At 37.4% G+C, this 15,127-nt stretch overlaps 1 protein-coding gene across 5 annotated transcripts in view; it reads left to right on the top strand.

Moving 5' to 3' along the window:
* Window positions 1-15,127, top strand: part of LOC103799688 (pumilio homolog 2) — a 61,290-nt gene that overhangs the window by 45,613 nt on the left and 550 nt on the right. For 3 of the 5 annotated variants that reach the window (XM_009072030.1, XM_009072028.1, XM_009072032.1), the window contains 8 exons: window positions 522-758; window positions 7,051-7,318; window positions 7,882-8,011; window positions 9,930-10,058; window positions 10,314-10,451; window positions 12,088-12,213; window positions 13,150-13,271; window positions 14,520-14,712. In XM_009072030.1, coding sequence (XP_009070278.1) covers window positions 522-758; window positions 7,051-7,318; window positions 7,882-8,011; window positions 9,930-10,058; window positions 10,314-10,451; window positions 12,088-12,213; window positions 13,150-13,271; window positions 14,520-14,712 — 1,343 coding nt within the window. Of the gene's footprint in view, window positions 1-521; window positions 759-7,050; window positions 7,319-7,881; window positions 8,012-9,929; window positions 10,065-10,313; window positions 10,452-12,087; window positions 12,214-13,149; window positions 13,272-14,519; window positions 14,713-15,127 lie in introns of all 5 variants that reach the window. The other 2 variants (XM_009072031.1, XM_009072029.1) reach the window with 2 other exon arrangements.

Here is a 15,127-nt window from a genome sequence, read left to right as displayed (position 1 = left end):
GTGAGGGGTTCACAAACAAGAGGAAGTTCAGAAACAGTTGAACAGCAACGTAGATTATTTTGTGAACCCTTAAACAACAACTAATTGCCTCTAGCCTTTTTCCTGAAATTTGTATTATTGTCTGATTAATAATTTATGGTGGAAAAAATTTATCAAAAAGACTAGTGGAAATATTTCTAGAATCATTTGTACTATGAAGCAACAGTGCGGTGTAATCTTATAAATTCCCTGTCTGTCCCAAAGCCTGAAGCTGGGCGGTTGAAAGAGAGTACTGCAATGTTTCTGGGAGAAGTCTAGTATGAAATGTTGAAAAACATGGACGTTGGTGAAATTACTTGCCAGTGGTGTGTTTATACCCACTTAGATTTACTTAAAAGCATGTGTGGTTATCACAGTAATTGTCTTTGTCATAACGATTGCTGTAATTATTGTGATCGCATCTGTTGTTGCCCAGCTGTAGTTGGGGATAGGTTTTATTCAGTTGACACTGTGTAATTAGGGTCTTTTTATTTCTTCTTCAGTTGGCAGTTCTGCAAGTAGTAGTGCCACAAGGAGAGATTCTCTATCTACTAGCTCTGACTTGTACAAAAGATCTAGTAGCAGCCTAGCACCCATAGGGCAGCCATTTTACAATAGTCTGGGATTTTCCTCCTCTCCAAGTCCAATAGGCATGCCTCTGCCAAGCCAAACGCCAGGACATTCACTTACGCCACCGCCATCACTTTCATCACATGGATCCTCATCCAGTTTGCATTTAGGTAAAAAAAACAAAAACAAAAAACCAAAAAAACACTTTTTGTTTGTATGTGTGTATGTATTTCTATGTGTAAAATATATGTTGCATAAGAGATGTCACATTACCTTTGCTGTTAAACAGTTTTGTAATGAAGAGGGGCCATTCCTGAAAGATGAAGAGCACACTCAAATGCTCATTGATTTGACAGTGGAGGGCACTCAGCTTTTGGCAGTATCGGGCCAACAACTGATTTTTCTTCCCTTGCAGAAGCCCGATAGAGAGCCCAGTAAGAATTATTGGTCCTTGTATTATGTTTCCACAGTATGACAAGCAAAGGTGCATTATTTTTGTTTCCTCCTCAGTGTGTTACCACTTTAAGGACACTTTAAGATGATGTTGTGTTTAACAGTGAAGTGACTTTCACTAATACCCCTTACCATGATAAAGGAGAAAAGTGAGCAGTGCCCTCAATGTAAAATGTGTTGAAAGGTGATTTTTTTGAATCAGTCAGCCTCCTGCTTCATGGCCCAGATGCTCTGCCACGAAGATAGTAGTTCATCACCAGGCTGGTGGAATTAAAAGCAAAGAAAAAAAAAAATAAAGTCATTTGTGAAAGAAATAGCAAAGGCATTGTCAGTGGTGGCTCTTTGTTACCGGATGTATTTTTTAAGGAATGCTGATAATAATCTCTTAGGAAAATTTTTAGCTAGTTAGATGATATGGGAGCTCAACCTATTTTTAAAAATAATTAAAAATAAAATAAAAATTAAAATTTCTAAAGCAACCCCACCACAGTCTACAGTATATGTAGAACATAATGCCTCTAGCCTGAGGTTACCTGATAAACTCTTCCTTTGATTCTGCAAATATTTGCAGTTGTTTAATTTGGATGCTAAAATCATGCAACAAAACTGGATGTAATTCAAAATTGTGTTGCCTGTTGCTCCAGTAACTGTTCAGTGCACAGGACTATGCTTGCAATAGGCAGCCTAATCCCCTATACTTCTCTTAGTGCAAATAAAACAGGAAAAATTAAAAAAAAATGTATACCAGAATATCATTTTATCACAGAAATGTGTGAGTGATTTGTATAACAAGGTTAAATAATTACAATATATTACATTTACAGTACAGTATCCCCTTCACGGTTAAGTGCTGAATACCCGAAGTAAAACTGGGCAAGGGGATGTTTCAGCACGTTTTATTTTTTTTTACTTACCTTTTTTCCTTTTTCAGGTCTACAAAGTGCACCTTTGGGCTGAGACCAAGCATGGAAAGTTTCAGCCCAAATGGAGGCTTTTGAGAAAGTTCTGAACATCTGACAATGGGGTTATCATGGAAATCTTTTTCTTTCTTTCTTTTCAAAGTATTCTCACAATAGTTTTCATTTTGCTGAAAACTATACTTAAACCAAATTTTGGAAGGCATTATCTAAAATTTAAAACATTCAAAGTTTTGTGTTGTTTCACATTTGATAAATGTTAAAGGACTTCTTTTTTCAGTTCTGAGAAAATAAGCTGTGATCAGGTATAGAGGATTACCTCTATCAGCAGAAATTGTTAAAATACTGACCCATTTCAAACTGTTTGGCAGTGTGAACTAAGCCTAATGGTTTGTTAAAATCATGTACTAGATCAGTGTGTAATGGCCAGAACATGCAGTTGTACTCTGAAAATTGACACAACGTTGTTGGCTTCCATGTGTCCTCTTCATCTTCCAAATGAAGTGGAGCTTGATTACTGCTAAACTTCTTGTTACATTACCAAATCAGTCTGAAATTTGGAAATGCAGGTCGTTTGGTTATTTGCTCTCACAAAAAAACCCAGTAATTTTTGTAGCCTTTCCTGCACTCTGCCCTGTGTCATGTTTTTGCACAGTTACAACATCCAAGGTGCACCATTGCAGAGTTGAAGACTATTTCTGCAGTTAATTGTCTGTCCTGTTATATCTGTCGTGGTGTGTTCATCAACCACCCTTGGAAGCATGTTTTATTCTCATATATTAAAAACAAGAAAAATCAACGCTTCCTCACCAAGTGAGACGTTATACCTGAAATCACACAAGGAGTATATTCTAAGAAGGGTATGGTCATCATGTAGTCACTTTTCAGAGTAGAACAGCATTGTAAGTTCATGTCTGCATGCAGTTTCCATTGGTATTCTGATAATGCCTGTCAAATGCAGCTCTCCCTCCACCTTCAAAACTTGTCCTGCCTGCTTATATCAACAGGTTCAGCTAAGTTTAACTCCTGTCTTACAATGGGCATCAAACTCGGTTGCTCCTGTTTCGGTCACCAGAATACTAGAGCACAACACTGGGAAAGGGTGCATGGTTTTATAACCCCTTTGTCAGACACTGCTGCAATTTGTAGCTTAAAAGACCAATTTCTCTTTTACAAGAGATTAATGATACTTTACTGGTTTTATCTCTTCTCACCAACTTTTATCCAACATCCTAAAATAGGAATGTGCTAATAAATTTGTGCTAGTACTAGTTTTCCTGTGTTTGAAGGGATTTGTCAGTTGTTTGTAACTGCTTCTTTATTGTAATCAGTTGGAGCAGTAAGGTCATGAATTTGAACTACCCTTTCACTCCCAGGGACAAAGAACTGCAAGAGGAAGTGGGTTTTGTCATAAAAACCCTTTTAGATTGGTAGTGCTAATTCGATTTGATGGTACATTGTAGCATTTTAAGGTTTTGGTGTAGAGTAGGATTTTTTAAGTCTGGGCTTTTGGAGGTAATAATTTTCTGTGTTGCAAGCCAAGCTTGTTAGTAGTTTGGATTGATGTTTTATCTTCAGAAGTGGTCACTCTGGGTAAGGGTAGAGGCCCCTTGGCAAGGCAGTGTGGGGAGCTTGGCGTTGCCTCTCCTGCTTACCTACTCTGTAGGGCTTCGGTAAACCAGGCATGATGAACACTTGCATTGATTCCTAAAATATGCATAATGTATGCATAGCTATGTGTAACTCTGTTTTCCATGTGAAGATTTTTAGCTGAGGATGAGATGAAGCTACTTTTTTACAGATGAACAAATACTTTATAGAAATCAAGCTTAAAGCATTTATATACACGTACACGTGTTGGTAGAAGATACTGCTGACTGATGTAAACAGCTGCTGTGCAGTCAATCTGTTTTCTGTCTTGATTAGAAACTACTGAAAAAGATACTTTGATAATAAGTACTAACAGACTAATGCTGTCAAAATAAATGTGCCTAGATATTTAGTTTTTAGTATTTTTTCATGTTCTCCTTGACATTAAATTCACTCCATGTTAAGGAGTTAGTAATTTAACATGCTTTGTGTCCTTGAAGCTTAGTAAGGCTCTGGTTGAGATGATCTAGATCCCCTTTATATTTCTGTGTCTTTTCTTCTCTGTGGACTAGCCTCGGGGATTTAGGTTCAATTAAACTGTAAAACAACATAATATTATTCATTACATTGGAGATGTTTGTTTTACGAGATCAGAAGTGATAGCTGAGTGATTATCTGAGAATGAACTGCACACTTGAGTCCCCAAGAGTTTGGAATTGTATGGCTATACTGATGCCTAGTAAGTTTGTTAATTGACCACTGTTTGCAGAAATGTTTAGACTAGGTGCTTTATTCATCAGGGTATATTCCCCAAATAATTTATAAGACCTAGGCTGTTACTTTCATAGTGTGGAATCAGAATCTGCAAAACCAGTGTCCTGAGTCCTTGAAGAGCATTGGGGTTGCAGTAGGCTAACAGGAAGGGTTTGGGTAACTAAAATTCAGGTTTCAGCTTTGCTTTTCTAAACTGTCGACAGTCCTTTCAGCAAAGGAGACCAGGTGTCCTTAATGTCCACACTAATGCTTTGGGGGTTTTGGACTAAGAAAGTAGTAAGTACAGTATTCTAAGAAAATAGGCCATTGTATACACAAGCATATCTGCATGTAATAAGTACCTATGACAATATGCTTTTATTTTGAGGAGTTTACTATTTTAAAATCTGCAAAGTTGCCACTGAGCCATAACACTACCATAATAAAAGGTTACATGAGAAGAAAAGCTAATTACTTATTAAATTACTCCTTTTTTATATAATAGTGTCCAGTGTGTGCTTTTGAGTGTGACAGGTTCTTCTAGGCACAATGGATATGCTTCCAGCCTTCCAGTATTATGGTCCTGCTTAACGTGATTGTCTGAAGTAGTTTCACAGACTAGACAGGAGCCTCCCAGTTACGGTATAGTCATCTTACAGGTCTTAAAAAGTGGTGGTTCCCAAATTAGACTGAAAAAAGGCTTGATAATTCTGGGCATGAAATGTATACTACACACATAAACATATTTGTTTAAAACTGCCAAGTATCTTAATTTCTCTTTTAGTTGCTAGTTAAATTGTTGCATTTAATTTATACAGATATGAAGGCTCAGATAACGATTCCTGATTCACATGTGCAATTCTGTGACTGTGTATGCTGATTGTGAGCATATGATGGAATCTTGGTTTCTGGTACAGAATTGGGCATGTGATCAGTGGAGCAGTAGAGGTGCTACAACAGGGAAGTAGCTTATGACTCCCTTTCAGATGGGCTTTGGTGCCCTCTCGTGATATTAAGTAGTGTTACTGCACAGCACTTACAGGGAAGCCAGGATTGCATTCATGTGTTTGCATAGTCGAGATAAGAAGTACCATAGTTTGAGCTGCATAACTTTTTGTTCTTTGGAAAGCCTATGACTGCAGAGCATCACTCTGCATACTGCTTCACCTGCAGAATGTTGGGTTCCTTTGTTCCTTTTGTTTGTACCATGTTGCTGTCAGCTCTTTCCTGGAAATAGTGCTTGTTAAAAACACTTGATTCTGCTGGCTGTAAAGAATTAAGAGACTTTAAAAGAAAACCTAGTGTTCTTTTTAAAAGGTATTCTGGGGCATAAAGTATATACTGGTTCTTTTCACTGAATTTTGAAAACTAATTATCAAATAAGTACTAATTATTTCCATTTTAGGGCATAATACCATACAATACAATAAATGTGATGCTTGATGTGTCTTGCAGAGCACTAACGTCTTGGATTATGGTATTGCAATTCGACCTTTTGAAAAATATAACTTGACTATTAATACATTACCAGTCCACAGTAACACTGTTGTTGCCTGGCCTTATAAATACTTGGAACCAATAAAAGGCTTGGCTGGGGCACCATCAGCTCTTTTTTCTTTTTTTTTTTTTTTTAAAAATCAAGTTTGTAATAGAGCACCATTCAAACAGCACATACTGCAATTTGTTTTAAATTCCAATGTAGATATTTATTCTGTTGACCTGGAAAGGACTTCAGTTACTACTTCACTTTCTAGACAGGGAAACAAAATGCCTGTTCATAATCAATAATTTTAGGGGCTTTTTGTTTTTGTTTTTTTGTTTGTTTGGTTTAGTTTTAGGGTTGAGGTTTCTAGGTGGGAATTGTCTTTGAATATTTCTGCTTATAATAAGAGTATCCCTTTAAAAAGTCATCCTGTAGTTAGGGAAGATGCTTTGCATGCTTTTTGTGATAACTGCTGCCTGTTGTAAAGTGTGGGGAGAGACCTGCTGGAGGAGTTGAGTGGCACAAACTGATCAGAGAGCAAAATGTGAGAAGAAAGAATAGTGGAGTGATGCGTGTTTGTGCAGGCAGCAAGGAAAGGACTTCTGATGTTTCTAAAAGGAGCTTCAGTTTGATATATCTGAGGTTGTTTTAGAATTAAGTAGAGTATTCTTAGTTACCTGGTTTGAAAATTGACATACTTAGTGCTTACAAGAGGTATCAGGTTGAAAGCCTGGGATGCTGAAGTCATCAGATACTCTGCAGGACAGGTACAGCATGGCAAGAGGCACCACATGAGCCTCCCCCAAAACGCTCTTACACACTAAGTTGGAAAAGTACCTCAGTAGGGACTGAAGGGTAGTTCAGATTTCATGGTCTATTTTGAAGCAATTGGCGAACTTCAAGGCTACTAACAAGGGTATAAACCACTATGAAGTGGGTATCTGCCCACTAAGCTAAGCCCCACCCAGTTATAAAGTTTCTGTTATCCTGAGTGGGTGCTCACTTTACCTGCTTTGATATATTTTTCTAATGACATTTCTTTTCCTGGTGCCCTTCACATAAAATAAAAATGAGGAGGAGAATGGTTTTATTTATTGGAAGATAAAGCTATCTAACTCCTCCAACCATAATGAGGTAAATACAGATAACAAGACAACACTGTTGTTTTCTTTGGCTCCAGGGTGTATCCATAGTTCTAGTACATTTACTGTTTTGCTCTTGCTTATTTTCCTCACGGCTTTTACTGACAGAACTGCTTCCTTGTAGGAGGACTGACAAATGGTAGTGGTCGCTATATTTCTGCAGCACCCGGAGCAGAAGCAAAGTATCGCAGTGCGGCAAGTACCTCCAGTCTTTTTAGCTCCACCAGTCAGCTCTTCCCTCCTTCGCGCCTCCGGTACAGTAGGTCTGACATTATGCCTTCGGGACGTAGTCGATTGCTGGAAGATTTCAGAAACAATCGTTTCCCTAATCTTCAACTAAGGGACCTTGTTGGACATATTGTTGAATTTTCCCAAGACCAGCATGGGTCTAGGTAATTACTATAGCATAGTTAATAACTTAGTAATATTTGACTGCTTTGATACTGTTTTATTAACATCAAACACTTGAATGAGCTGCTAGTCATCTTAATTCAAAGCGTGCCATTAATTGGAGCACATGCTCTTACACTGACCTTTTCCTTCTCTAGGAAATTTCATTGTGAAAGTGATATAAATTTAGCTGCCTGTAGAAGTTCTCAGTGTAGAAATGGCCTCATAACCAGGCTTGTAAGCTCTAGTATTTAGGTTTCAAAAAGGTGTTGATTAAGAAAGCAAAATACGTGACCTCTGGTATGTAAAACTATTTTTTGTCAGTACATCATCAGGTACTTAATTATTGTTAAGCTTTTCATCTTTAATCCTTTTCAAAGGAAAGTTTGTAAGTCAGATTTTACTGAAATGTATCCTTTTACATGCAAAGGCACTACTTTCATTTTAATAAACTTTATAAATGTTGAATGCTTGCTTTAGAGTTTTGAGGTGTCTCATTGAAACAGTGTTTGAGAGGTTTTCCTGTTGTTGATGTAAAGCATAATGTACCTTTTTTTGCACTTAGATTTATACAGCAGAAGCTGGAGCGAGCTACTCCAGCTGAGCGCCAGATGGTGTTTAATGAGATCCTGCAAGCAGCATATCAACTGATGACTGATGTCTTTGGAAACTATGTAATACAGAAGTTCTTTGAGGTAAGCATAGCACTAAGTGTATGGAGAAAAATGCAAACAAAATGCTGTAAATCTGATCAAATTAACTGGGATTGTCTTCATTCATAGCAGAATTTTACTGGACTTTCACAGAACTCAAGTGTAAAACACTGCACACGTTTTCTGTTCTGCATTTCCTGCTCTTTGTCATAATGGGCACAGTTTCTCTTTACCCTGGTGGTGCATGCATTGGTTAACACTGGTGACCGTACAGGCTGCACGTTCAGGCTTTGCAAGCTTTTTAGCAGAACTTTAGGCAGATGAGAGTGAACATAAATATATGAAAGATATTTTTTATTGGTTACTGCATCATGGTATAGAGTGGAAAACGCTCATGTGCTCAAATAAGTAGCTGTGTGCACTGCAAATGAGGAAACTCACATAAAATGCATTGAGGTGGAAGAATTTTGAGTGTAGGATGTCATAAGATACATCCAATATTACTCCAGCTGGTGTTTAAAGCAGCTTTGTTTTCTGTTAAAAACGATATGGTAAGAAAAAGCAGCCTTATCACTGCATTACAAGATTTGACTTGCAGAGTAGAAAAAACAATATCTGTGTCCTGGAAAATGTTATATGTAGAAAAGGTATCAAGCATAGTGTATTTTAAATCAAAGTATCTTGGTGGGTAAAAAGTGAAGCTGGAAAATGTCCAGTAAGAAATCAGATGGTTGCTGTAATCAGGAGTGTAGTTTTTAATGACTAATCTATGAAACTGTGATCACTTTTTTACTTTTTTTTTTTTCCAACAAATCAAACTTTTCTGGTAAATATCGCTGACATATGGTGTGCAAGGTCTTGATCTCGCTCAAGGCTCATCAGCTGCAGATTTTTTTCATAATGTTAGGTTGGATGATACGTAGATAATCATTCAGTTGAGGTTTTCATCTTAATTCTGTAGAATGGTTCTCAAGAAAAAAGTGCACTTGGCCTTATCTGTAGTACAGGGACCTTTGTTCACTATTTACGTAGGCAAGAGAAGTTGTTGAGCTTTCTTCAGAGTTGACTGCAGGTGTGGAGTTTGACACTTCTCAGCAATGTTGCATGAGTATTGCTAGTGCCACCAGCAGATCATCCAGGTGATGACTTCTGTGTGCTCTCTTGTACTGTGCCAACTCAAGAGATTCTGGGAACAGGGTTATGTGTATAAGTCATGAAGCTTGTCTGGCTCCTGCTCTGCTCAACGTTGAGCAGTGCAGAAGGTTGCAGTAGCACCATGAAGGAGATAATATATATAGGCATCAGCTACTGCTGAATAACATTGGTTGAATCGTATTCTTAACACAGCCATTGTACAAAACCATTCTGATTTTGTTCTGCAATGCCCAGGTATTTCTAGATTTGCCAAAGTGCTCATGGTGAGAATGGTGGTTCAAGTGATGTGAAGCTACTTCAGGGATAGAAATCTCACCCCTCTCTCCCCTTGTCCCTTCCTGTTACTGTATACAGACATACTGTAAGCTTACTTATTATATGCAAGATGTGAGATAACTGACCAGTATGAGTCTGAGATACCAGAGAAAATCTGATTTGGATTCATATATTACAGTGACTGGTAATTGATTTGCCAGGTAGAATTTGTCTGAATAAGTGGTTTATTGCACTTAAATATTCCCACAGACAGACAAGTTGCTTTGTCTTCTGTTGTCTTTCAAGGTCATGCATTTGATAAGCAGGTATGTGACTGGATGTGGAATATTACAAAATGTTGCATTTAGGAAAGAAAAACCTCTGGTCAGTATACCCACCAAAAATGCCAAGTGAACAATCATTCAAGTATTTACAATTAGAATTATGTTACAGTCACGTAATGCATCTTGAAAGTACTTGCTCTGACATGTAAGTTCCAGCATGCTGCCGTATGTCTTCATTTGGTAACAGCACATTTGCTTTCTTTTAGTTTGGAAGCCTGGATCAAAAGTTAGCCCTGGCAACACGCATACGTGGTCATGTTCTGCCATTGGCCCTGCAGATGTATGGTTGTCGTGTGATTCAGAAAGCACTCGAGTCAATCTCACCTGACCAGCAGGTAATTGTAAGTTAGAGCAATACTTTTTTATTTTATTTATTTATTTTTATTGTTGCCATCTTCTTATTCGCTTAAATTGTTGATTATTCCCTTCATCATGAAATGCCTTAGGAACCGAAATAGTTGTTTAAATGAAAATACTGAGGTGCACAAGTAACACCAGTGAATATGAAAATTGGGAATTAGGATGAAATTAAATATCCTTTGAGGGAGGGAAAAATCATTGTAAAGAAAAGGATAATTTTTTTTTTCCAGAATGAAATGGTGAAAGAGTTGGATGGCCATGTTCTGAAATGTGTGAAAGATCAAAATGGAAACCATGTGGTACAGAAATGTATTGAGTGTGTTCAGCCCCAGTCGCTTCAGTTCATCATTGATGCATTCAAAGGACAGGTAGTGTCAATGGTTCATTTCTTCTTCTGCAAGCTGCTTCAATTTGCAGGTCTTTGTCCATCATTTGCATATAAGAGATAGTGTTTGGCACTTTGCAGTCCTTGGTTTACTAGGATGAAAAAAGGGATGATAAAATGTGAAAGCTGTTGAAGATATAGTTATGTGGCTGAAAAAAGATGACTCTGGTGGAGAGGAGGCTCTAGAAAGACCTGTTTGGTTGTACTATCCCCCAGTGGATGTAATATAACTACATACAAGGGGTTTGGCTTACAGCCAGGCTTTGTGTTTTGTGATAACACCCTTTCACATTTCCTTCATAGCTTTTGACAGTGCCATTTTTTATGTAATAATGAAAAGTATGCTTTCTAGCATTTATTTTTCATTAAAAATTCTGTTTTCTTCTGTTGCTTATGTTGCACATCTGTCTGTCAGTGTTTCCCAATTAATGTCAATCGTTAGGGAAGTACTGTGATGAAATACAGTAATCTGTTCCCTTCATATGGGCTAGTGTGAAGGGAAGGAAGGGTAGTATTTGTTTACTTAAGGTTGGGGTTTTTGTTTTGTTTCCAAAAAGGTTATTAAGATTGATATTGTGCTGCAGCTGAATAATATTTTAATACTCTGAAACAAGTGTGTACTTTTATAGTCTTGAGAAAAATTGTAAAAATCTTACTAACTTGGCTGTGTAACTAAATTTTACTTTAATGGATGGCCAGAAGTATTTCCTAATAAAATCTACAATATCTTTCTCTCGTGTTTTACTCAGCAGCAATACCTGAATTACTGTTGTACATAGTAGTAAATTGCATACCAAGGTTTCTAGGGTCAGGTCTTTTTACATCAAAAAGTGTGTATGAGGTACATGAGATGCAGTTTCTAAACTAAATGGAGCCCCTTGACTAAAGTGTGGCCCTGTGTATTTACTGAACATCCATCCTAAACTCCTACTTTAGAATATTAGCTACTACAAAGTGGCAAATGAAAAATGCTACACTTCAGTCATGTCCCATATAACAATGTCTCCTTTTTACCTGCCTGCATTGTGTGGATCAGTGTCTAATCACACCAGATTCTGTCTTCAGTCTGACCAACTCTTAAATCTCCTGAATTAATCCCAAAACACAAATCTAGCTTCTGGAGAAGCAGGCAAAAGGAATATGCAAGATTTTGGCTGTATGTTTTGAATAGTTATTTACAAACTTCGTGTCTGTAACAGGAAGCCTGTTGTATATGCTGCAGTGTGAAACTGGTGAAAATCAGCCACCATAATTGAGCTTCTTTTTATAAATATCAAAATCTTAACCTTTGAAAGTTAAATACAAAGTTAAAAGGACAGCTTGGAAGTTGAACAGCACTTACGAAGGGTCACACTTCTAGGTTTTCCTTTGTAGCTACATGGGCTACAAACATTGTAATGAACAGTTGGGGTGTTAATTGTATGGTTACTGGAGTCCTTGACACACAAAACTGCTTTTTCGTCTTTTCCTGACTTACTTGAAAATGGAATTTTGGTCTTGGCAGGCAAAACTCTTTTTTACATGCCAAGTAGTTGTCATGTTCACTTTTACTTTGAACACAGTAATATTGCTCTGTGAACTTCCATTGGTTTAACTTGAGTTTGCAATCCTGTTTCGAGGTGTTTGTGCTTTCAACTCATCCCTATGGCTGTAGAGTAATTCAGCGTATTCTGGAGCACTGCACTGCTGAGCAGACTTTGCCAATCTTAGAAGAACTGCATCAACACACAGAACAGCTAGTGCAGGTTAGTGCAAATATATTCATTTTTAATGCATTTTAGAGCTTTTTGTTGTTGTAATTGATTCCTGTTCCATAGTTTAAGTGCGTTTACCTCTTTGGTTTTGTCGACATTGATTTTTTTTTTGTTTTTCCTTCCATAGTTTTAATGAAAATGAAGTTGGGAGGCAAAGAAGATGTAAAACCCTTTTCTTACACTTTTGAATGTAGCTTCGAATGTGCATTGTAAATGCACAGAATTAGTATATTTTTTGTTGCAAAGTTTTTATAGTTTGTCTTGATTCACACAGGTGTCCTTCAGATAACTTCTGATAATGTCTAAACAAAACTACATTGTCAAAAATACAGCAGTTATGTATTCTACACAAAAAGGGTGTTTTTTCTGAAGGAAGGCCAAAGACCTTATAGAACACATTTCCCATCTTGGTCTCAGACGAACAAAATGAGTGCTGTAAATGGTTTTGAAATTGAATCAGTTTAAAGTGCTGGAAGGTTTTCTGTATGCAGTAGGAATTTCCCCCCATAAAAAGCCAAGAGTTGCCTTTTGCTGCATATTCATAGTCAAGTTTATTTCTCAGTGGCTTCTTGTGTACACAAGTCTCTAGTTAAAACACAACTGTCTTGGGAGACTAAAGTTCAGGGAGATAGTACAGTTGTTAAAATTAAGTATGGGCTTAATTTTGATGATTTCTTTCTTTAAGAGGATAGAATGTACTCTAGCAATATTCTGGTTCTATGGATTTATGTACATGTAAATTTTGTTGTCCATTAATTAATTTTTGGTGCAGTATTTCTTGCATTGCTTTGTTTGTACAGTTGTTGACACTTGTGTTTTCCCTATATCCATGCAAATAGTAATTTCAAAAGTTTATGCTAATGTATAAATGCTGTATTTATTACTTGGTATAAACACAAAAGAAAATTGAAGGCATCTTATTTTCAGGATCAATATGGAAATTACGTTATTCAACATGTACTGGAGCACGGTCGTCCTGAAGACAAGAGTAAAATAGTTTCAGAAATAAGAGGAAAAGTTCTAGCTCTGAGTCAGCACAAATTTGCCAGGTATTGCACAGTCTTCATATGTTAAAGATTCACTGACCTTGTAAAGTTGTAGTATTAGATTTATTTATTGTGTTACAAAAAGGTTTTGATAGGGTTTTTTCCTACTGTGTAACTTGCCTACTGAAATTTCAAGATTTTATAGAGATGAAGAGTAGTGGTATTTTTATACTAGATGGGGAAGGACAAGGGCAAATGCCGTTCTGTAACAAAACAAAGATTCTGTGGGTTTATGGGTTGGTTTTTGTTCACTTTGTGCAAGTGCAGGGAGCTGGTTCCAAGTCTTCATGCGCGGCTCCCCAGAGCCAGGTGAAAAGCTCTCCTAGAATAGGATAGCTGATGCTGGGACTTCTGACTCTCAGTCTAGCTAAGCAATTTGCAAGTATATTATGGCCAGCCTTAAAAAGTGAGAGTCAAGTCTGACAAAGATTTTCTGCCTTAGGAAGTCTCAAAGACTGTTGCAGGAGTCCTGAAGTACTCTGAAATTGGAACCTAAAACTCATCCATAAGTGCTTTTTGCTGAAATACAGATTACATGCCTTTTGCTAAGGAAAAACATACTTCAGAATTCATTCTGGGTGATTTAGTGAGACTAACCCTGTCATCAGCATTAAGCTGAAATGCACTTATGGAGGCCTTTATTTTTAAAAAGAATTGTTTTCAAACTGGTTTATCTGGATTTTATTTTTTCTTTGCCTAAATAGAACTGTTCATAATCCTCTATCTGGCTTAATTTCTCAAGCACTAACTTAGGACCAGAATCACTTTGGTGGGTTATAAGCTTTGATGGCTTTTCCAGCTTCTGAGATATGTGGAAGGTCAGAAACTTCCTCTACAAAAAGGAATATTTGATGGGATCTCTGGTGTAGGCATGCTCCTGGAAAGCACCTTTATTCAGAAAGCAGGTGGCTTCGTATCTGGCTTTCTCTGTTGTGTGTTCAAAGGGCCCACAACCAAAATAAATGTGCCAGAACACGTCTGCAGCCTGAGGTCCAGTGTATCTACTGTAGGTCCAGTGGAAAATCTCTCCTACAAGATAATAAGTATCAGAAAATTATATTTTTAACATGGGTAGGCTGTAACTTCCTCAGTCACTACAGACTGAAGATTTGGAAATCAGGACTTGATGTGTTTGCAGTATGCTTTTCTTACTGGTATTACAATACCTGAACAGTTCAAAAATACTGAGAATTGCTACAGAAAAGAATGCTACATTTTCAGTCACGTAATGCATTTGTCTTTACTTTTCAGCAATGTGGTAGAAAAATGTGTAACTCATGCTTCTCGTGCTGAAAGAGCTTTACTTATCGATGAGGTGTGCTGCCAGAACGACGGTCCTCACAGTGCCTTATACACCATGATGAAGGACCAGTACGCCAACTACGTCGTGCAGAAGATGATTGACATGGCTGAACCTGCTCAGAGGAAGATAATAATGCACAAGGTATCTTTGTACATACTTTTAGTGATGTGAAAAATATTATCTGTGCTAATTTTTCTGCTAGAACACTTTCCCTCTAGATGTAAACTGACTACTTGTGTAATCTAGAAGTTGATGTGTGAGCATCAGTTTCAGTAGAGTTAATAAAGCAGAATACATTCAGGTCTCTCAGCACTGAGCTAAAAATGGAAATCCACAGAAAAGTTTCAAAAAGTTGGATTTCACATCCTCTCTGTGTCAGCTTTTATGTGAAAATACTTCTAATATGGAAGTCTAGTATCTATTATTTCCTGATTGCTAGTATGAATCCATCCTGCAGTTACCGCAAAAGAGATTCCTACACTTCCTAAGATACAGGCACATTTTTTACTTAATAATATCCAGACATGGGGAGCAGTGACATTGCCATAATGGCCTT

This window comes from Acanthisitta chloris, unplaced genomic scaffold (assembly GCF_000695815.1).
Source record: "Acanthisitta chloris isolate BGI_N310 unplaced genomic scaffold, ASM69581v1 scaffold1053, whole genome shotgun sequence".
In the NCBI taxonomy this organism is placed as follows: Eukaryota; Metazoa; Chordata; class Aves; order Passeriformes; family Acanthisittidae; genus Acanthisitta; species Acanthisitta chloris.
This window is presented reverse-complemented; position numbering and strand designations above follow the sequence as displayed.